Raw genomic sequence first — 23,132 nt, 5'->3', positions numbered from 1 at the left:
GCCAGCTCTGCTTGCTCTGCCCTCCCTGCCCACCCTCTGGCCCTGGGACCCCACTGGGTGACACCTGCCACTCCCATCCCCGTGGACTGGAAGCTCTCTCCCTGGCCCTGGTGCTCCTTGGCCAGTGGACAGGGTGTTTGTCAGCCAAGGCCCCAGGGAGTGGATGAGCCTTCCCGGGCTGGGACAGGGCTCTGTCTCCTGCCTGGCTGACGCGAGCACTCCGTGAACGAGTCCGCATGCCCAGCCGCGGTACCTGTCTGGGTCGTCCCCTGTCCCCCCAGCCAGCGTGGGTTCTCGAGCAGGTGGAGACGCAGGTGGAGACTCACGTGCCGCTGGCTGCCGTACCGCCTGTGCCATGGTGGGCGTGGGTGAGGTCAGCCTGCTGCTGCCTCCCAATGCAGGGGGAGGAGCCCGGACCCCGGGGGCTTTCGGGCCCTTTCCTGGCCCTTCTTCCTCTTGAGCGTGGTCTCTGGCCCCTGGCTTGTGAGCCTCCCTCCTGCTGTGACCCCTTTGCTCAGGACAGCAGGGCAGCCGGCTCATCACCACAGTCTGATGGGGGAGGCCGAGGCAGGCCCACTGCACTTAAACCTTCTGTCAACGGCAGTCGCTTCTGCCCTCATGGAGTTTGACCAACTGTGGACTGAAATTTTTTGAAATTGCACTGAATGTGTTCAGGCTTTTTTCTGGTCGTTACGCCCTAAACAATGCAGCACAGGGTTTATGTAACTTGGGCATCGTCATAGGGGTTACGAGTGAGCTTGAGGTGAGGGACGTGTGTGGGAGGCTGTGTGTGTGACTTCTGTGCAAACACTGCCCCGTGGTGTGGGAGGGACTGGGGTCCTGGAACCCACCCCCTGAGCACACTGGGGACAGAGCCCATTGGGGCGACTATTTGACACAGCAGTTAGGACACTGCCTGGGCCCCCCACACCCTGGGTGGGAATGCCTGGTCGGGGTCTTGGCTCCCTGCTAATGTGCACCCTGGGGGGTGGCAGGTGATGGCTCAAGTCCTTGGGTCTCTGCCTCCCCTGTGGGAGACCTGGCTTTGAGCCTGGCCAGCCTCAGCCGTTGGGGCATTTGAGGAATGAATCCATGGATGCAAGATTTCTGTGTTTCTACCTTTCAAATCAAGTAAAAATAAATAGGAATTCTGAAAGCCATCAGGTTTGTGTCTTCGTAAACGGGAGACCCTGGCTGCACGTCACAGCCGTCGGCCGGAGGGAACAGTGCCGCCGCTTACTCCAGGTCGTGCCTGCGTGCGCCGTCTCCTCTCCCTTCTGACCCAAACACACGGACGTCCTCGGCCCCTCCCTCGGCAGCCTCTGAGAAAAGCCTTGGTTTCAGTGGCTCTGTCACCTCCAAGGTTGAACAGCTTTTGCATTGAGCTCTCACTCCCGTCCCATGAAGCTCGGTGGCCTTCAGTGTATTTGCAGAGTTGTGCAAAGGTCATCGCTAATCCTAGGACATCTTATCACCCCCAGAAGAACATGTGTAAGCTGTTGCTTCCTGTTCGCCCCGCGTCTGGCAGCCCCTGGCAACCACCGCTCCCTTTCTGTCCCTGGGGCCTCGCCGGCTCCTGCCTCTTCCTATGAGTGGCTCCCCTAACAGGTGGCCCCAGGTCTGGCGTCTTCACCCCGCGCGATGAGTTCAAGGTCCAGCCGTACTGCACCAAGGATCAGAGCTGCGGTCATTCTCACCCTTGAGCGGTGGCCTCACGGGGCGGACAGAGCGCACTGTCCTTATCCACCCACCCGGCCGCCCTCGCGACAGCTGCCATGATGCAGGCTTTGGCTGCGAGTTCCATTCATCTCCGTCTGAGCTTTGGAGTGAGGTCGCTGGGCCGCGTGATCTTTGCCTGATGGACTACCCTCTTGCTTTCCCATGGACCCTGCCCTGTTTGCACACCCCCGCCGGCCGTGTGCGAGTTCCAGCTGCTCTTCATTGTAGTCATTGAAGTTAAAAACACTTCTTAAACTCTCACGGATTTATTTGAAAGGCAGAGTAGCAGAGAGGAGAGAGACACAGGAGAGGTCTTCTGTCTGCTGGCTTGCTCCCCAAACGCTCGCAGCTGCCGTGGCTGGGCCAGGCGGGAGCTGGGAGCTCCATCCGGGTCTCCCTGTGAGCAGCAGGGGCTCAGCCAGTTGAGCCATCACTGTCGCCTCCCAGGATCTGCATTGGCAGGAATTGAACCCAGGCACGCTGATGCGGATGTCTTAACTGGCAACTTAAATTTATCTTTTTTTAAGATTTATTTTATTTATTTGAAAGGCAGGTTACGGAGAGGGAGGTGAGGGAGAAAGATCTTCCATCCACTGGTTCACTCCCCATTTGGCCGTAATGGCCAGAGCTGCCCCAATCCAAAGCCAGAAGCCAACAGCTTCTTCTGGGTCTCCCACGTGGGTACAGGGGCCCAAGGACTTGGGCCATCTTCTACTGCTTTCCCAGGCCATAGCAGAGAGCTGGATCAGAAGTGGAGCAGCCGGGACTCGAACCGGCCCCCATATGGGATGCTGGCACTGCAGGCAGTGGCTTTACCCACTGTGCCACAGCGCCGGCCCCTTTCTTCTTTATTTGAAAGGCAGAGAGAGAGAGAGAAACAAATCTTTCATTTGCTGATTCACCCCCTCCCCCACCCAAGGCCTGCAACAGCTGGGATTGGGCCGGGTTCAAGCCAGGAGCTCCATCCAGGTCTCCCCTGTGGGTGGCAGGGACCCAAGCTGCTGAGCCATCACCTGTGCCTCCCAGGGTGCATTAGCAGGAGGCTGGGTGGAGTGCAGTAGCCAGGACTTGAGCCAGGCACTCTGGTATAAGCTGCAGATGTCCCAAGTGACAGCAGAGCTGTGGCACCACGCCCACCCTGAACCAGCACCTTTAGCGGTGAACAAACAGCTGCCCCCCATGGTGTGTGTTGAGGATTTTTAAGGCTCTGTAGCACCCTGATTTCAGCACATACCAGGGTTAATTGGACCGGCTTCCCGTGACTTAGCATCTTCCCCATAGGTTTTATTTTTTTTAAAGATTTATTTTATTTTTTACTTGAGAGAGTTACACGTAGAGAGGAGAGGAGAGGCAGAGAGAGGTCTTCCATCCGCTGGTTCACTCCCCATTTGGCCACAATGGCCGGAACTGCGCCGACCTGAAGCCAGGAGCCAGGAGCTTCTTCCTGGTCTCCTACATGGGTGCAGGGGCCCAAGAACTTGGGCCATCCTCTACTGCTTTCCCAGGCCACAGCAGAGAGCTGGATGGGAAGTAGAGCAGCTGGGACTCGAACTGGTAGCCATATGGGATGCCGGCTCTTCAGGCCAGGGCATTAACCCTCTGCGCCACAGCGCTGCCACCCACCCCCATAGGTTTTAAACTGTTCTAAGCAGGCGACAACATTTACTCTGACCTGTTTATCTTTGTACCTTCGTCTAAGATTGGTTGATTTATTTGAAAGTCAATTCTACAGAGAGAAGGAGAGGCAGAGAGAGAGAGAGAGGTCTTCCATCTGCTGGTTCACTCCCCAATTGGCCACAACAGCCAGAGCTGCACCGATCCAAAACCAAGAGCTTCTTCCTGGTCTCCCACACAGGTGCAGGGGCCCAAGGACTTGGGCCATCTTCCACTGCTTTCCCAGGCCACAGCAGAGAGCTGGATCAGAAGTGGAGCAGCTGGGACTAGAACCAGCACCCACATGGGATGCCGGCACTACAGATGGCGTCTTTACCCATTACGCCACAGCGCTGGCCCTGTACCTCCATCTTAATTATTCCGAATTCATTCCTGGAAATTGGGTTGCCCAAAACTGTACAAGACAAGCATGTAAAGCATTGTTGTCTGCCTTCCCTGTTAGCTGCGTCTGCAATGTAATTCTAAATTCTCTAGTAGCCACCATGAAAAGTGAACAGGTGAGTTAATTTATTTTATTTATTGAGTTATTTAGCCCAACTATCTAAAATATTTTTGTTTCAACATAGAACCCAAATAAAGTATCGAGGGGCTGGTGCTGTGGCGTAGCGGGTAAAGCTGCCGCCTACAGTGCCAGCATCCCATTTGGGTGCCGGTTCTAGTCCCGGCTGCTCCACTTCTGATCCAGCTCTCTGCTGTGGCCTGGGAAAGCAGTAGGAGATGGCCCAAGTCCTTGGGCCCCTGCACCCACGTGGGAGACCCGGAAGAAGCTCCTGGCTCCGGATCTGCCCAGCTCCAGCCATTGTGGCCATTTGGAGAGTGAACCAGCTGATGGAAGACCCCTTTCTCTGCCTCTCTCTCTCTCTGCCTGTGTTTCTATGTAACTCTGCCTTTCAAAGAAATAAATCTTAACAAAATGTATTGCAACATCTGCATTCTTTGTTGCACCAAGTCCTTTAGCCAGGTGTGCCCTCGGCGCACCTCCCTTTGCACTCGCCACCTCGCACAGGTTGAGGGGCTGCGTGTGGCTGGTGACTTCCGTGTTGGCCAGCACAGGTGTATCCTCTCTTGTGGACGCTGTTGGGACCAGGTGATGTGTCACCCCTATCCCCCCCACCGAAAGTTGGCCCCAGTAAACTCCGAGCGGCCACGCGGAAGGTGCGCGTCTCACTCAGGTTGAAATCTAAAGCTAGAAAATGTGGTCTGAGCTGCCGGGAACCGAAGCCTGTTTCTGTCCATTGTCCCCATGGCAACGGTGACCTCACGGGGGCCTGGAGATGTCTCGGAGGTGAGCAGCGAGGAAACAGGAGATGCTTCTGTCCCAGGAGCCCTGCAGGGGAGTGACGGGGCCCCTTCCATGACGTCATCCCTGTTGGCAGGGGTGGGGGTGGACCCAGGGGAGGGAAACGGAAGAGGCAGAGGCCGATCAGCACCCCAGTCACTTCTCGGCCTTTGGCTAAGGTCACCTATAAACCGGCTCCCCCCGCCAGGGTCTGAGTGTTTGGAAAGTCAGCCCCTGATTCCTCCAACACCATTCTTTCCCCAGGTTACTGTGGCATAGGAGCGTCTCTTTGCCTCTGGTGCTTTGGCTTCTAAAATCAGAGACCCAGGGGTGGGAGGTTGTTCCCTAATTCTCTGCCTTTGTCGAGTCAGGCAGGGCAGAGGGTGTGTGCGTGCGCGCGTATGCACGTGCACACATTCACTTGGGATGTAATGGACTGTGAGCTCTTCATTTGCTAAACCTAATCTGCAATGGCTGACACCCATCTTCCTAGCTCTGGGACCTTGGGCAGGTCTCAGTGTTCCCATCTCTAGAGTGGGGACAGAATCCTACCTGCCCGATGGGATTGGTGAGAAACATCTGGGAGCTAAGTCTTGTCAAGCGTAGAGTAAGACATGGTGTCCCGAACATATAAATGCTCGCTTAGTGTCTGCTCTTGTTATAGTCATGAGTGTGTTTGCAACTTTGTGTCTAAGCTTTTGTATCTTTGAGTCTGGGCTCCCACCTGATAACTTCGCCCCAAGTACCTGCTCGGGGCCAAGCTGAACCTGAGATCAGGGAGCTCCACCCAGGTCTCCCACTAGGGGGGCAGAGGCCCAACTGCTTGAGCCCTCAGGTGCTGCCCCACCCACCCCAAGTTGAACTTTTAGGCAGGAAGCTGGAATCAGAGGCAGAGCCAGTACGCAAACCCAGGTGCACCGGGATAGGATGTGGGCGTCCCAGCTCCGGGCTCTCCTGCTGGGCCAAACACCTGCTCTTGCCAACTTCCTCAGTTTTTTCAGTGGCTTTATTGGGATGTCATCCACACGCCGTGACATCTGCCCGCTGAAAGGGTGCTCCGTGGGTGGTTGCATAACTGTGGGGCATGTGGCCATCACACAGTCGGTCACATGTTTTATCCCTCTTGGAGAAGTCGGCCGCAAGGCCTCCCCGTTCTCCTGCTAGGTCTCTCCACCCCAGCCCTCTGCAAGCCCTGGTCATCTCTGTGTCCCCGTGGATTTGCTTGCCGGATGTTTCATGGAAACAGATGCATCGTGTGTGGCCGGCAGGCTGGCCCTCTGCGCCCGCCCTCGTGTGCTGGGGGAATGCGTCCTTACCAGCGGTGGCTTCTGATTGGTGTTTCTCAGCGGACAGATGGCTATCTGTGGTCTTGCACAGCAGACTTCCTGTGACCCCAGGAAATGAGGCACCGTGGGGTAGCCAGACCAAAACCCCCCAAAACCAGAGCTGCACATTTTCCCCCGGACAGACCGAGTGCACAGGGTGGTTGTGCCTCTTGCAGGGTTTGTGACCTTGACTCCCTCCCTTCTGAGCCTTGATTTTCTCTTCTGTGAAATGGGGGCAGTGTGCCCCTCACAGGGCCACGGGAAGGGTTGAGTCAGGGCAGATTTGCGTGGGACGCAGGCCTGGGCCAGGGAGTGAGTCATTAAGGGTAATGTTTGGGAGATTCTGCAACTGTGCCATCCACAACCAGGCCGTATGCTAAAAAACGCTGTTATCTAATATAGATACAAATTGTATTTTAGAGCAAAACTGGAAAATGCGGATGAACCAGAAGCAAGCACAGGGGCCCGCATGGTGGCATCACCTACCGGAGCTCCAGGTCAAGTCCCAGCTGCCTGGCTTCTAACCCAGCTCCCTGCTAACGCGCCGGGGAAGGCAGCAGCGGCTGGCTCCAGTGCTTGGGCCCCTGCACCCGGTAGGAGACTTGGATGGAGCTCCTGGCTTCAGCCTGGCACGCTGTGGGCCAGTGGATGGAAGAGCGCGCGCTCGCTCTCTCTCTCTCTCACTCTATCCCTCTCTGTCTTTCAAATAAATAAACAAATCTTTAAGAAAAAAGAAAACAAAGTCTTTAATCCCAGTATGGAGTTGAGAGATAATTGCTATGATTATTTTAGAGACTATAATTCTAGGGTTTTAAACAATTACTTAGAGCGCATCTGTATGTAGTTGTGGATTTTCCCCGGCATGGCGTCTGCTCTTGAGTGAGCTGCCCTAAGCCAGCCTTACATTTCCGAGTCGGATGCACAACTCTGCCGCTTGGAAAGGCAGCACGCTCCTTTATCACAGACGAAGCGTGTCGTCAAGTGTTTACCTGTATGCTTCTGAGTGATGCTAGAGTGAGTACAATTGTAAGCTATTACAGTTTGAGCATTCCTAATCCAAAAATAGAAAGTACTCCAAAATATGAAACTTTTTGGGTACTGATGTGACACTGAGTGGAAACGTCTACACTGTACAACCTTGTTTTGTGCACAGAATTACTGAATTTTTTTTTTGACAGGCAGAGAGAGAGAGCAAGGTTTTTCTGTTGGTTCACCCCACAAATGGCCGCTACAGCCAGGGCGCTGTGCCAATCCAAAGCCAGGAGCCAGGTGCTTCCTCCTGGTCTCCCATGGGGTGCAGGGCCCAAGGACCTGGGCCATCCTCCACTGCACTCCCTGGCCACAGCAGAGAGCTGGCCTGGAAGAGGAGCGACCAGGACAGAATCCAGCGCCCCAACCGGAACTAGAACCCAGAGTACCAGCGCCACAGGTGGAGGATTAGCCTAGTGAGCCACATCACCAGCCAGAATTACTGAAAATATTATACAGAGTTACCTTCAGGCTGTGTGCATAGGGTGTGTGTGAAACACAATGGAACTTCATGTTTAGAGCTGGATCTTGTCAACCACGGGTCTCGGATACCCCCACGTCTGAGAAATCCCAGAATTTGAAAGCTGTCTGGGCTCGAGCACCCTGGAGCAGGGACACTCACCTTCTAAGGAAGGCGACGGCGAGCACACCTGCACAGTCGTGTTTTGGTTCCTGTCGGGTTCATCTTCTCGGGATAAGTCCCCGTGAGTAGCGTTCCGGCAGGTCTTCAGTCAGCTCCGTGCGGTGACGGGACCCAGGTGCAGGGCTTTCTGGGAACACACCTGCGCGACCCGTATCTGGCTCAAGAAACAGAGCGTGCCCAGCGCCTGGGAGACCCCGCACACCTCTTTCAAATCATGAGTACCCTCTTTGAAAAAATGTATTTGAAAGAGAGAGGGAGACACAGCAGAGAGTGGGCTCCCATCCGCTGGTTCCCTCCCCAAACGCCTGCCAGAGCTGGTGCTGGGCCAGGCCCCTGGCTCACTAGGCTAATCTTCCGCCTATGGCACCGGCACCCTGGGTTCTAGTCCCAGTTGGGGCGCCAGCCCAGGAGACCGGAACTCGGCGCAAGTCTTTGCACTTAATGGGGTAGAAACCCAACTGCTGGAGCCATCGCCACAGCCTCCCAGCGTGCGGGTTAGCAGGAAGCTGGGACTGGGACAGAGCCAGGACGTGAATACAGCACTCTGATGCGGGATCGGGGTGTCCCAAGTGACGTCTTACCTGCTGTGCCCACCCACGATGCCCCTCAAGGGCAGCCGCTGTCCTGACCTCAGACGCTGTAGATGAGTTTTGCTTGCTCATGAATTTTATGTGCAGTCGCGTCTGACTCCTTGTGTTCACGATCATGTTTCCATGTTCTTTCAAAATTTTCAATTTATTTTCAACTTAATTTGAAAGGCAGAGGGAGAGAGGGAGAGAGAAGCTTGCAATGGCCAGAGCTGGGCCAGACGGAAGCTGGGAGCCAGGACCTCCGTCCGGGTCTTCCCTGTGGGTGGCAGGAGCCCATGCACTGAGTCGTCACTCCTGGAGTGGCACTAGCAGGGAGCTGGAGTCGGGAGCGGGGCTGATACTTGGGCCCGAACATCCGCCCATGGGGGCCCCTTCGTTGCTGCCCACCAGTCCGCTCTTTGACCTTCCTGTGTGTTCGTGCTGTTTTGCCCCTGCCCGGCCCTGGGCTTTGCCGCTGGGGCCTGGAGCAGCGCCAGCCTTTGTGTGGACCCTGCACCTCCACACAGAGAGGCTGGGCCATCAGGTGGGCGGAGTCCCTGCTGGCACCTGGGGGGCATAAAGAGCCGAGTGTCCCTGCAGAGAGGTGGAAAGCTGCCTGTGTGTGTGTGTGCGTGCACCACGTGGCACCGGCCCCCTCCCGGGTCCTGAGGAACAGATGAGCTCATGCATGGCCCGTGCCCACGGCATATGGCAGCGCCCCGCCTGGGCTGGCAGCCCTCCTGCGCGTGTCCTAGCACACGGCAGCTGCCAGGAGTGCTTGCGGCTTCTGGATTCTGAGCGGTCGCTGCTTGAACCGGCATCAGCTCGAGCCTCAGGCTAAAAACGAGCAACCAAAACCAAAACCCCGAAACAGGGCAGGAGGTGGAGTGAGAGTGGGGCCCTGGGGAGAGGCACCCTGAGGGCTGCAGCAGGTGGCAGCTCCCCAGCCCAGCCACTGGTCAGAAGCTTTGCGCGTGCGATGCAGAGTCTGGGCCAGCCCTGAGGCCCAAACACCAGGCTGATGGGGCTGCGGCAGGCTTTAGAATCCAGTCCAGGCTCCAGGGCTTGGAGACGAGGGGAGAAGAAAACCTTACCCAGCCACCCCAGTGCCCCCTGTCCTGGTTTACCTGGGGTGCGCTCCTGGACTTGTGCTGGGGGCCAAGGCACACACAAGGGACCTGCTGAATGCCCACCGTGTGGTCCCAGCCCCTCTGCTGCAGCTTTCAGGACCCCCACGTGTCTCCCCACCCCGTTGGTGGTTTTGGAAGTAAGAAATGCATCCAACTGGCCTCTGCGGAGCGGTTTGTAAGATGAGCACAGGTGTGCGGGCGTAACTGCGGGCTGACCCTGGAGGTGGTGTTGGCAGAAAATGCACGGCCTCAGAGTGAGAACACGGATGATCAACACCACCCTGGGCTGAGGGTCCCGAAGACCACCAGGGAATGAGAAGGCATTGCCCACAGCACCAAACACCATGCGCCAAATCCTACTTTTCCTGCCGGTCTCATTTCTCCACCACGTCCTCAGTGCAGGCCTCCCAGCCTAACCCGTCTTCCCCTTTCATTCCTCGTCTGTCTGTGTTAAAGACTGATTGGTTTGAAAGGCAGAGTAACAGGGGGAGACCGAGATTTTCCATCCAGGGGTTCACTCCCCAAGTGCCTGCAATAGCTGGATCTCGGCCAGGCTGAAGCCAGGAGCCAGGAACTCCATCCAGGTCTCCCACGTGGGTGGCAGGAACCCAAACACTTGGGCCATCGTCTCTGCCTCCCGGGGGGCTGCATTAGCAGGGGCCTGTATCAGAGGCATGAAGCAGCCAGGACTGCAACCAGGCGCTCCCAGCAGGGATGCAGGTGTCCTCCCTAAGCAGCGCTGAACCCCGCCACCACAGCGCCCACCCCCATCCCTCTCTGAATTTGTGACTGAAGAGCCCTGTTCTCACTTGGAAAAGCTCATCTTGAGGATTGGGAGAGGGGGGAGTTGGACAAGCAGATGGAGGGTCCCTTTAGTAGGCTGGGGAGCCCTGCCTGGCCGTCTCGCCTGCCCACGAGCTGTCTCGGCAGCAGCCGAGAGGGAACTGGACTAATCGCCCCAGCCTGCGTCCCCAGGAAGAATGGGCTTGTCTGCCAAGGAGGTGTGGGTGTCCCGGTGGGCAGCCGGGCGGGGCTGGGCGGGAGGACACCTGCAGCCTTCTCTGTGCGCTCCAAGGTCAGCAGGCACTGATGGTTCTCTCTCTCTCTCTCTCTCTCTCTCTCTCTCTCTCTCTCTCTCTCTCTCGTTTTCCTCCCTCCCTCCCCCTCAGTCTCATCGGAGCAGATCGAGCAGCTGCACCGGCGATTTAAGCAGCTGAGCGGAGACCAGCCGACCATCCGGTAAGACCTGCGGCTGGGGTCGGCAGACACGGGGCTCGGTGGGGTGGGTGGGGTCTCTATTTCCCCTGAGTGCCGGGGGGGGGGGCTTGGAAGAGCCCCTGAGTTGCCCCGTTTGCTCAAGCAAACTGTGGTGGTTCTCTTCCTTCTAGTTCCTTCTGAACCAAGGTGTTCTGATGGGAAGGAAAGAGTCAAATCTGTATCTGTTGGCATCAGAAAATCGTAGCTGGAGTGGAGATGGGGGGTTGGTGCTGGGGGGAACTTATTCAGCCCCCCACCCCGCCCCACCTGGTGCTTCTGGATTTGTGCTGGGAATCCCAGGTGCGTATCCTGCACCTGCTGAAGGCCAGGACCGTGCCCACCACTGGGTGCGAAACGAGACTCGCTTGTGGGTTCAGCTGGATTCAGGGACTCAGGTGTTGTCCGGAGGCCCTCTGTCCCTTGTTTCTACCTCTTCCGGTTCCTCCAGCCTCAGGCAAGATGGGCAGGCGACAGCCTCAGGTTTCTGTTAAGAATCGACGTGCTATGCTGTGTTTCAAGCTGTGGTCTTTAGATGCCCCGCACGTTACCTTTGTGTGAGGAGGAACGTCTCACACTGTGTTCTGTCTTGGGTGGTAGCCGAGTTACTTGGAGCTTGGTTAGGGAGAGGCCCTTGGAGCGAGCTGCTAGTTGCAGTGGATGCTGCAAGCCGCACTGGAATAGGCAGCGGTCACCACCAGCCACACCGTGGCAGGCAGCTGTCCACCACCAGCCACACCGTGGCAGGCAGCTCTCCACCACCAGCTCTCCACCAGAAGCAGAGTCCCAGAGGAAACAGGGTCTCAAGGTTACAGCCGTTGCAGACTTGGAGCAGCCCAGGAAGAGGTCTTGGCTCTCGGTAAGCACACGTTTCACCTGCACTGTCCGGACCCCGATGTGTGAACACCTACACGCCCGTCCGTCTTAACAGAGCCCAAAGCATCCATCTGAGGAGCTCAGATTCTAAGTCTTGGGGTTTGCATGGCCTCTGATCTCGCTTTAATTATATCGGAGGCAAAATTAAAGACCACCAGGAATTATACCTTTGCTTTCACCTCTCTGACCCACTTTGCCCAGTGGAAGGTTACCTGGCTTCTCATGGGCTGGGCTGGGCTACATGCCCGGTGTGAGGAAATTGCTAGGGCCAGCGGCTGCAAATGCAGGTTGGTTCTTCCCGGGGCTGTGAGGGGAGAGGTCTGGGGTCAGACCCAACCTGGGCCGGGGGTGGGGGGAGCACTGTAGCTTCAAATTCTATGTGTGTTGAATTATTCGATCTTTTTAAAGATTTATTTATTCATTTGCATGGCAGAGTAAGACAGGAGGAGAGACAGATCTTTCATCTGCTGGTTTACTCCCCAGATGGGCACAATGACTGGGGTGTGGGCTGATCAGAAGCCAGCAGCCAGGAGCTTCTTCCAGGTCTCCCACGTGGGTGCTGTGGTCCAAGGATTTGGGTCATCTTCTACTGCTTTCCCAGGCCATAGCAGAGAGCTGGACTGGAAGTGGAGTAGCTGAGACTCAAACAGGCATCTGTATGGGATGCTGGTGTCATAAGAGGAGGCTTAACCTGCCACACCACAGCGCCGTCCCCAATTCTTCGGATTTGAGGTTGAGGGTGCAGAGACCAAAAAAACGCAGAGCCTGTGTAGAAATCCTTCTGCCTTTGGCTGTGTGGCTTCGGGCAGTCTCTCTCTTGGCTTCGGGGAGCCTGTCCCCCTCACCCAGAAAGCGAGTGTGGTCGCGTGGGGTTTGATTTGAGCGCTGAAGGTGAGCCGACGTTGTGGGGGACAGTTTAGCTCTGAGCTGGGCTCACGAATGGGGCTGTGGCTGTCCTGCCACGTGCAGGGAGGCCTGGGCAGTGGTTGTCCTGGGAGGAGGGTGCAGAGGGGCCTGGGGCTGTGTGAGGAGCGGCACGGGAGACCCTCACTTCGGGGTTCTGTCGTCAGAGCCCCCGACCATCTTGCCACTGTGCACCTTTGGAGGATGTGCTGAAAGGGGGTGCCCCAAACCCGTTCTTTGCAGCTGGAGGGCACACACGAATCACCCGGACATCTGGCCACAACGCAGGCTTTGTTTCCGCTGGTCTGGGGTGGGGCCTGAGCATCTGCATTTCCAACAAGTGCAGGCGGCCGTTCAGCACCGAGGACAGCGCACAGCAGGCCCTCCGTGGTTGGGCGGCTGGAGCGTGCCCAGGCTGTCCGTGCTGCAGGGGCCAGGTGCTGCCTCCCCGTCCTGCACACGCAGCCCTGGGGCCACCCCGTGCCGTGTCCTTGCCACAGCTGCCCTTGCGCACGCCCTGGCAGAGTCGAGAGGTCTCCGTGAGCAGCCCCTGCTCAGCAGCCCTCAGTGGCTCCCCAGGGTGTTCTTGGGCCCCCGCGAAGGTGTGCAGGTGCCGGCCTCTGCAGAGACCTCCGCGTAGGCCGCCTCCTCTCTGACCCCCTGAGCCCCTACAGCTGCCTCTGAGGGCTGCCCTATCCCACCCCTTCCAGCACAGAACTGTAACGCCGCCACCAGCACCCCGACTCCATCTGCAGCTTCTGGCCCTGTCAGTCCCCCGGGAGGCAGGAGCTGGGTCTGCTTCCCTGGCCCAAGTGCCGAGTCGGGAGCTTATTAAGACCGAAGGTGGCCTTGGAGTAGGTGAATGAACGAGAGAGCCGAGGAGCAAGTGGCAAATGACAGTAACAACGCAAGTGCTCTGTACTGTTCATCACAGCCACCCCCCTGCCCGCCGAGACCTGTTGTCAGTCGTGGTTCGTCCCTTGTGGGTTTTGTTTTCAGAGGAGAGTGGAGCTGGGGCCTGGCACCCAGGGACTGTGCGTGGGTGTCAGCTGTTCCCATTACTCTTGTTTTCCGGGCTCCGCAGAAGGAGCCGGTTGCATCCGTCTCACACAACCTCTTAGGAAGCGGTGCTGGGAACACCTGCTCTGCCCATTCTCCAGACGGGAAGGTAAGGCTCAGAGAGGCCCCTGTGTCCCTGGCCCTCGGTCGCCCAGCTCCTAAGTGGAGGAGCTGGGGTTTGAACCTGGCTCAGATGCTGCTGGAAGGAGGCTGTGGCCTTGGCCTGGACTTGAGAACGACCTCTGAGGACCTGAGTGGCTGAGGTCAGGGACCTGTAGTTCCATCACTGCAGAGCCAGCCTGCAGGCAGGAGGGGAGGGCCACAGCATCTGTCAGTCATACGCAAACAAGCCTGCAGGGACCGCTTTGCCTAGTCCCAGGCTACCCAGCAGGGCCGGAAGAAGGGGGACTGGGCAGCTCTTGTGGTCCCCTGGGCTTTCTGACTGCGTCCTCTGAGCAGCTCTGGGCTGGGATCCAGTGGCCAGCGCCTTCCCAACCCCCGCTCTGCCTGGCCTTGACTCAGAGTCCAGGCCAGGCCTTCAGCTTTCTCCAAGCCGGCACCTTGAGGGCGCTGCCCAGGACGTCCTGGGCTGAGCCAGGCAGGGTTCCTTTCTTTAGCATTTTGAGGCTTTTCGGGAGAGCTGCCCAGAGGGAGGCATGGCCTGGGGCTTCCCAGCCGAGGCCCCCGGGCACCCCCTGGCCCTCCGTGGTGGGTGTGGGGATGCGGCCCCTTCTGCCCCTGCCTCTTGGAAAGCACAGGGAGGGAGGGAGTGCTGAAAGCCGTCTTTGCAAAGTGCAGGCTTTTTCCAGAGACCCAGATTTGTAAGTTGCATTTCAAAGCCCGAAGAGTTCGGTTTCTAAATTCGCAGCGTCGATAAATCGAACACAGCTTCGAAACAGTCCCACGAGGGGAACAGCGGCCAGAATTGATTTTTCCCTTCAACCCGGCCTTTCCTGTCTCTCTCCAGTCTGCTCTCCATTCCAAAAACCACCAGGAGCCCCATCCAGGGGGCAGGGCAGCCCCGAGGCTGTGGCAGCCTTCTTCCGGGCCCTGCTTCTATGTGAATTCCTGGCAAGACCGGTGCCTGATTTCTAAAACTCCGTAATGCTGTGTTCCTCTTGTTAAAGAGCCCCTCCCCAAAGTGTACGCGCTTCAGGACGCCCCAAACCCAAATGCATCCTGACCACCGAGGGCCAGGGTCTGTGCCCACTTGGCAAAATGCCCGCATGGGAAAGTGCTTACCTACTGTGTGCATTAAGCACCCACTGTGAGCTCCCCTCGGATGAGTGCCTGTCCTTTGCGCCCGTTAGAAGGTCAGAACTGTAGACGGGAGAACACGGGGTGGCTTCCTGCACAGTTCGTTCTTATCGGGTGCAAGTCGTTGATAGCAACTGGGAGCTTCCCGAGAGCTCTCTGGCCGCCTCTCAGACCCCAGAATAGACGCCTGGGTCACTTCAGACACGGCGACGAAGCAGCCCGCGGGAGGCCGGGTTAGATAGCGCCAGTTGCGAGCGTATTTTTAGATCCGTCAAGCCATCGGATGCGGAGTGAGGCCCGACATGGATACTCCGTGGACACAGCCCCCGCCGTGTGTGGGGGCGGGACGAGGGCTCTGCATCCGCTGTGGAGAGCCGCGTGCTGACAGCCCGGGCGGCTGCAGAGCACCCGTCTCTGAGTCCGTCTGGCCTCCCAGCAGTGCCCTTGCCATTGCTTTTTGACCTTAGAGGCAGGAGGTCCAGCTGCCACGAGCTGAGTGGTGACCATGCCAGACACCTGGCTCACGGCTCCCTTGTGTGGTCCTGGGTTGCCCCGGTTACCCCCATTTTACAGATTGAGAAACTGAGTTTGAAGAGGCTGAATTGCACAGCACAGCCACGGCTCGCGTGCGGAGCTGGCTGGCGGCAGAGCTGGGGCCCTCTTGCTGGGTCCCCTGGGAACCCAGTGTCTCGCCTTGAACCTGTCCGAGAGCTGACGGTCGTGGGGGTCGTGGAGAGGCACCCACAATGGCGAGAGGGTGTCGTGTGCCACTGAGCTCACTGTGCTGCCAGTGCTCAGTCCCACGAGGCAGCCCCCAGTGCTCCCTGATTTGAAGCCCCAGCCAGGACGATGCACGGTGAGAAGTCAGAGAGCGAGCGAGTTCCCTTCCACTGGTTCCCTCCCCGCATTCTGCAAGGGCCAGGCCTAAGCCGGAACTCCATGCAGGTCTCCCACGTGGGCGGACGGCAGGAGGCGGTGACTCCAGGCTGGGGGCCTGCAGCCTGGCTGCTTTCTTGGCTTTGAGGTCGGTGGCTGGGGCAGCCCCGAGCCCAGACGCCACAGAGCGGACTTTGCGTTTGAACTGGGCTGCCTTAGAGGCTGCCGGAGACCACACCGGGAGCGTGACCTCGGTGTGGACTTGGCCTTGCCTTTCCCTTGTGGGCTGGGTGCTTGTCCTGTCCTCTTCCGGGGTCCCCGGTGGGGCCTCTTGGGCTGCGGGTGGCAGAAGGCAGATACCCCCCTGGAGCCCCCTCTCTTTAAAGTGACACTGCACAGCCCCGAGGAAGAGCACGGGGTGGTGGGAGCCAGGCTGGAGCCCCGTGCTGGCTGTGTGACATTGGCGTGGTCACCAACACGGGCACCTTGCGGTGCTCGGTGAGAGCTTGCCGGGACTCCTGGGCTGGGTCGGGCCACTTTGACTTGCTGTGATAAAAGACCCCAGCAGCCTCGCTGGAAGGAACAGAGGTTTGTCGTTGCTGCTGGTTCTGGAGAGCCACTGCCAAGGTCGAGTGGGCGTCTGTGGTTCAGCCTCTGGGGAAGGGGTGGGGTCTTGCTGGCGGAGTACCAAGGTGGCACAGGGTACCCTGGGTGGGAGCCAGGGAGCACGTGTGTCTGTGTCTCTCCATGTACACCCGCCGGGACTGTGCCTTAATGGCTTCATCCAATGCGGTCCCTTCCCCAAGACCCTGCCCCAGGCATCAGGACTGGGTGGCGCTTCTGTCCCCGTGGGGGCCAGGGAAGGAATCAAACCCAAACCACAGGGAAGGGACCCCCAGGGGTTCAAACTCCCTGGAGGAGGCGTGCGAGGTGTGTGCCTCGGTGGTCGCTGTGGGTGGCACCTGCCACCCCCCCCCCACACACACACACGCTCACTGGGCTGCAGTGTGAAGCAGACCTGTGCCTCCCCCCGCCCCCACCCCCCTGGCCCTCGGCAGAGCCAGTTCCGCCAGCCCGGTGAGTACCTGGGGACAGGAGAGGGAGTGGGAGCTTAGAGTGAAACCAGCTTTTATGGGACATTAAACTGTGGGGAAGTGGGGCTTGGCCTGCCCCAGCTCTGGGCCCTGCCCACGTCCTCCTTGTTGGAGAGGGAGGGTGGCAGGTGGCAGGGAGTGTCCCCGAGGACAGATAGCAACCGTCACTCCCATGGGCAGCTGCTCCCCCTCTCTGCCTCAGTCTGCTCATCTCTGTAATGGGCCTAAGGTCCTGCCTTCCAGGGTGGCCGTAAGCTCCAAACAGCACTGGGCACTGCCTGCCGCTACCCCTGGGGGAGGAGCTGATGACTTGGCAGACCACCCACTGAGCTGCTCTGGCTTGCCAGAGGGTGCATGGTGTTGGGTGCGTGGTGTTGGGTACCGGGCAAGGCTAAGGGGCTGCGCTGCCACAGCCTGAAGCAACCATCTGCAGAGCCCCCGCTGCTCTGTGGGCTCCAGGCTAAGCGTGTGCTAAGCATGTGCTAAGTGTGTGCTAAGCGTGCTCCAGACTTGACCTTCCATCAGTTGCACCCCCGTGCTGTGTGATTCCTGCTTCCAGAGGAGCAGGGTGGAGCCCTAGACTGATGGCCAAGGCTGTGCCCTTCGCCCACTGGCAGGTGTTAGCGTGCCCACTTCACAGGTGAGAAAACTGAGGCTGAAGAAGGTTCGCAGGAGCCAGGACGCCCAGCCCGACAGCCGGCGAGGGTCTGGGGTCTCCCAGACTGACCGGCTGCTTCCCTGCTCCTCAGTTCCCTTCTGCGGTATACGGGTGCCCTGTCCCCGCAGGCGCTGCTCAGCCGAGGCGAGTGGAGCAGTGTGGTGTCCGGGTAGGAGCCTGGTGCTGTGGGGACCTGTCGGTCACGTGCATGCCCTGGCTGGGCTGGGCTGGGCCTGTAGTATCCGGGACAGCAGGAGCACTCGTGGTGTCGCCTGGGAACTGGGGTCGCGCAGGCGGTGAGGGCAGGCATGGCCGTGGCTGCCATCCAGCCGTGACTTGGCCACCTCGGATCCTGTCCCCTGGGAACCTCGGCTCGGTCCCCTCCCGGGGCGCTGGGCTCTGCCTGTGGTTGCCTTGCGGGAGAAGGGGACAGGTGCCTTCCGGCATAGGGGTCTGACATGCGCAATGCACACACAACTCGGGACTTTGACGGATGGAACACCCGCAGGCCCCCGTGCCCGCTCCAGGCACTCCCTCAAGGTCGATCAGACATGGTCCTGACTTCAGCTCCACGGTTTGCATCGGCACGTGGTGTTGGTACAGTGGTTCTTTTTTTTAAAAAAAAATTATCCTTTTTTTTTTTTTTTTTTTTTTTTTTAATTTGAAAGGCAGAGAGACCCTGTCTCCTTGTTCACTCTCCAGATGCCTACAAAGCTAGGGCTGGGCCAGGAAGAAGCCAGGAGCCCAGGCCTCACGTGGGCAGCAGGGACCCACCTACTTGAGCCATCGCCTGCTGCCTCCTAGGGTGTGCGCCAGCAGGAAGCCGGAGAGAAGCAGAGCTGGGACCCGAACCCGGGCCTCCAGTGTGGCAGGGGGCGCCCGAGCAGCGTCTCGACCGCTGTGCTGAACGCCTGCCCCGGCGCGGGGCTTCTTTTCTTATTGTTTTAGGCTTTAGGGAATTTTTTTTTTTTAAAAAAAGATCCATTTTATTTATGGGAAAGATGGAGTGACAGAGGCTGTGCATCTGCTGGGACACTCCCCAAATGACCACAAAGGTCGCAGCTGGGCAAGGCCAAAGCCAGGAGCCAGCCCAGAACTCCATGTGGGTCTCCCACGTGGGCGTCAGGGACCCAAGCACTTGAACCACCGCCCATCATTAGCTATAAGTGTTAGCAGGAAGTCAGCCGGGCACTCCGACACGGGGCACCTCAAGTGCTGTAGCAAACACCCACCTCCAAAGAGGTTTTGTTTTTTAAAGGCTTTGTTTTTTCAAAATAAAAGTCACATCTTGCCCATTACAATGTATAATTCAGTGACATTTAATAATGAATTAGGTTGCTAGAATCACATTTTTTAAATAAGATATATTTATTTATTTGAAAGGCAGAGCCAGAGAGAAAGAGGGGAGGTCTTCCATAGCTGATTCCCTTCCCAAATGGCTGCAACAGCTGGAGCTGGGCCAATCCGAAGCCAGGAGCTTCTTCTAGGTCTCCCACGCAGGTGCAGGGGCCCAAGGACTTTTGCATCTTCTACTGCTTTCCCAGGCCATAGCAGAGAGGTGGATGGGAAGTGGAGCAGCCAGAACACGAACCGACACCCATATGGGATGCTGGCACTGCAGGCAGTGCCTTTACCTGCTATGCCTCAGTGCCAGCCCCACAATTTTTTAATGTGTTTTTTATTAGTTGAGAAGCAAAGAGACAGACATACAGAGAATGCCTGTCTCTGGTTCATTCCTCAAATGCCCTCGGTGGTCAGGGCTGGGCCGGGCTGAAGCTGACAGTGGGTGCTCCATCCAGGAGTCCCACGTGTGTGGCAGGGACCCAGCTGCTTTTACTGCTGCCTCTCGGGGTCTGCATTAGGAAGCTGGAACCACAGGCTGGAGCTGGGTCTGGAACCCGGGTCTTCTGGCATGCGGCGTGGCCGTCGCCCAGACTGCCCGGCCCCGCCCTCAGTTTCAGAGCGTCCTTCACGACCCCCGAGGGACACTGTCCCTGCCCACGTCCCTTCCCAGCCCTCGGCTACTGCTCTTCTCCTGTTTCTCTGGATTTTCTCGTCCTGGACGTTTCCTGTAGACAGAACCCTACAACACGTGTCCTTCCGTGCCTGGCTCCTGTCACCTAGCGTCGTGGTTTCAGGGTCGGTCCACGCTGCAGTGGGTGTCAGGGTGTCGCTCCTTTAGGTGGCTGAATAGCCCGGCACACGGGGAGGCTGCAGGCATCAGGTGACAAACAAGGCTGTCGTGACGCCTTTGGGATTCAACAGTCTCAGCACACACCTGCGGGTGGCGTCGCACCTGCTGGTCGCTGCCCGTGCAGATCCAGAGCAGCCAGAGCGGGGGCCGTGGGCTGGGGCCTGAGGGTGGGCGTCGGGCGGTCTGGGACCGCTTACAATGGGTGCCCATCCCAGGGCTCTGCCTTTGGAGGTGAACGCTTGATACGAGGGCACTTGCGAAGTTCGCGGAGGATGGAGGGAAGAGGCGAGTTCGCTTTGACGCAGAGGATCTGACCCCTGCTCCGTGTTTGCGCTGTGAGCGTTTTGACGGCCCTGCACCTGCATGGATTTCCGAAACGTTTTGCAGCGACGTGAGCCGGTCGTGTAATTCTCTTCCCAACGGCTGCCTGAAGCCCCGTGGCACAGCTCGCCCGGCCCGGCCGGCTCCTGCCCAGGCTCTGGAGGAGAGGCGGGGTCCCAGTCCCACCCCCTCCCCCTGGACTGTCCCGGGGCCCCGCTCCCTGCCACACACACCCGCTGACACCATGTTCTTTTTGTCGCTCTTTTTCCCCGGTGCCTTCCCCACTTGGGAGCCAGCAAGGAGAACTTCAACAGTGTCCCCGACCTGGAGCTCAACCCCATCCGCTCCAAGATCATCCGTGCCTTCTTCGACAACAGGTGGGTGGGCTCTGGCCTGCAGGGGCCCCAAGGTGGGGGACTGTGTCCTTGGAGCGCCGTGGGTGCAGGACTTGGTGCTCAGAGCGCCCCTTTCAGTGGGGTTGTGAGCAGAGGCTGGGGCGGGGGGAGGCGGTTGTGAGTTCCCAGCTGGGGGACTGGGGGCTGCCAGTTCCATCTCCCTAGGTTTCCGTGTGCATCACCTCTGGCCGCAGGACAAAGGCCCCGTTAGCTCCCCTTTCTGTAGCTCAGCAATCAGCTGGGGTCTCGGCTCGGGGGTTTTCATAGAGCTGTCCGCTGAGGCCGGGCTCTCGCTTCAGGGCTCACCTGGGGCCCAGGGGGTCTCTGCTTCCGGGGTCTCTGCTTCCAGGGTCGCTGTCGTGCAGCCCGAGGCGACTCCAAGCCTTTGCAACAGGTGGCTTCCTCCAGAGAGGGTGTCCAGGTGGGGAGGGTTGCGCCTGCCCAAGGCTACCTGAGAGGCGGGCAGACAGGACACTCAGCTGCTGGTTCACTGGCCCAGTGCCTGCAGCCGCCTGGGCTAAAGCAGCCTGGAGCTCCATCCAGAGCTCCCACGTGGGGTGCAGGGGTGCTGCTGCCTCCTCCGGGTGTGTGTGTGTGTGAGCAGGGGGCCGGAATTGGCAGCACAGCTGAGACTTGACCTTGGGCACTCCAGCACAGGGCCTGGACGTCCCAGCTGGCGTCTTAATCACTGTGCCAAACCCCACCCCCCCCGCCCCTGGTTTCTGCATGTAACCCAGTGTCAGAAGTGACACCCCACCCACAACCTGAGATCACAGCTCCTGCCTCCGGGGCTCTGAAGTGCTGTGTGCTGAGGTGCTGTGCCCATGGCCCTGGCTTGCAGAGAGCCTGGTGCAGACCACAGCTCAGCCCCCAAGCATCCGCTGGCCTTTAGGTTGCAGAACTTGGTGATCCCGGGGTGGGAGTGCGCCTGGTGTTTGTGACTTTGCGGAAGGGGTTGTGTGGGCAAAGCACTGGGGTAGTACATACAGTTGTCCAAACACATTTTACTGTGTGTGCTAATTTCTTAAAAAAACAAACAAACAAACAAACAAAAAAAAACAACTGACCCAAGTCCCTGTGGTCTCAGCCATCACCATTGTGGGGCTGGGATCCGCCCGGCTCAGAACGGATCCAGGAGTTGTGTCCTTAGCTCTGTGTCCCTGGCTGTAGTCTGAGGGGAGGACGGGCAGGGGACTGGGCTGGCACCTCCCTCTGGCGAGAGGGCTTTGGGCGGGGCAGTGGCTGAGTCCCCTTTCTGGGAGGGTCTGAGGCCAGGCAGGGCGGCTGCAGGGCGCACAGGAGGGAGCAGGGGACAGAGGTGCTTCTAGGAATGCCCAGTGTCCACAGGCAGGCGTGCAAACGCAAGGCCGGAGCAAGGTGGACTCCAGGTGGGATAGGGCGGGGCGGAGGAGCCAGGGCTGGACGGCAGTCGGGCGGGAGAGCAGGTGGGGACCGGAGATTACCCAGAGAGCCAGGAGCCTCGGAATTCGCTCTGATTTGCATTTTGCAAAGCTCATCCTGGCTGCGGGTGGAGGGCGAGGGCTGGCGGGGGTGGGGGGCAGGAAGGACCGGAGGGATGGGCTGAGTGAGGGAGTGGCAGGGACTCCTGGCTTGGCCTGAGAGTGGCTCACGCTTCATGGAGCGAGCATAGGCAGGCGTCCAAGGACCTCTCGGGACCAGGTTGGGGTGGCCACAGCCTCACCCACCCACCCTTAGACTCTGGAGAGACCTCGTACTGCTAAGGGGCGACACCTATAACTCCCAGTGAGGGCGGATTTCACAGGAGGAGCCGGACGTGGGATTTTCCAGCCTCAACCTTCATTCCCAGAACTCTGTAGGAATGGGGCAGGAACTGGAGCAGCCGCCTCCGGCCGCTCCCTTCCTTACAGGGTAATCAGAAAGTTGAGGAAGCAAAAATATTGCTCTAAAACTGACATATTTGTAAAATAAAGAGAGCTGCCTGGTTCTAGGCTGGGCTCAAATTTGGACACAGCTCTGGCTTCTGCCCCTAGTCCTGGATGCCCATTTCAGGTGTGGGAGTGGAGAGCAGGCGAGGCTGGCTCCAGGCTCTTTGTTTGCATTTCCTGGGCTCTGGGCTCTCCTGGGCTTTGTGGACCCTGGTCTCAGCCTTTGCAGACTCCCAGGGAGGTTCCTCCCAGAAGTGGGTCCCAGCCTGCCCTGAGAAGGACCCGGAGCCTGTCACGTGGTCCCTGGACTAATCTCTGTCTCTCTCGCTGCAGCCGGAACTGCCCAGGAAGGGCATGGGCTCCAGGGAAGCCCGCCGACAGCCACAACTCGGACACGGTTAAAACGTGTTGGGAAGAGCCGACCCCTCAGACCCCGGGCGAGCTCAGGGGAGACAGGCAAACAAGCCTGGGAGGGTTCTCCTCTCCCTGCTCCGGCCATGGGTTTCACGGCTTTCTAGAAAATTCTCGGGCATAGAGAAATCGGCGGTGAAGCGCAGTGGACTCGTTGGGGGCTGTCAGTGTTCATGGGGTGCTGGAAGATGGCAGAGGCATGTCTTTAAACTTGGCCTTAAACCCTGGGTCAGGCGCAAGTAGATGGTCTGGGCGCAGGGGTCCCGGGGCCGGCTGGAGAACTGTGCTGTGTTCAGGACTCCGCCAGCCCTGTGACCGTTGGGCTGCGGTTCCAGGAGTGATAAGGCCTGGCCCTGGTGTGGGGGAGCTTGCATTTGGGGTTATCTTTAAGCCGTTTTGTTTTATAGGCAGCTGTTCCTCTCTGCCAGGCTGGGAGCGGGGTGGTTTGTGAATTTCCACGCCCCGACTGCACGCCAGGCACCGGCCCAGGCACCAGGCAGCCCTAGCGCTGCATCCTGAGCCCCGGGCGCCCCTGCCCTCTGTCGTGGGGCTCCCAGCC

The 23,132-nt window shown here is 58.7% G+C and overlaps 1 protein-coding gene across 1 annotated transcript in view; it reads left to right on the top strand.

The window, feature by feature from the left end:
- TESC (tescalcin) overlaps positions 1-23,132 on the top strand; it is a 42,829-nt gene that overhangs the window by 11,973 nt on the left and 7,724 nt on the right. The window contains exons 2-3 of the mRNA XM_051826638.2: positions 10,538-10,607; positions 20,157-20,237. Coding sequence (XP_051682598.1) covers positions 10,538-10,607; positions 20,157-20,237 — 151 coding nt within the window. The remainder of the gene's footprint in view (positions 1-10,537; positions 10,608-20,156; positions 20,238-23,132) is intronic.

The sequence above is a fragment of the Oryctolagus cuniculus genome, chromosome 21, assembly GCF_964237555.1.
Source record: "Oryctolagus cuniculus chromosome 21, mOryCun1.1, whole genome shotgun sequence".
In the NCBI taxonomy this organism is placed as follows: Eukaryota; Metazoa; Chordata; class Mammalia; order Lagomorpha; family Leporidae; genus Oryctolagus; species Oryctolagus cuniculus.
The sequence above is the reverse complement of the archived record's forward strand: the minus strand, read 5'-3'. Positions and strand labels throughout refer to the sequence as shown.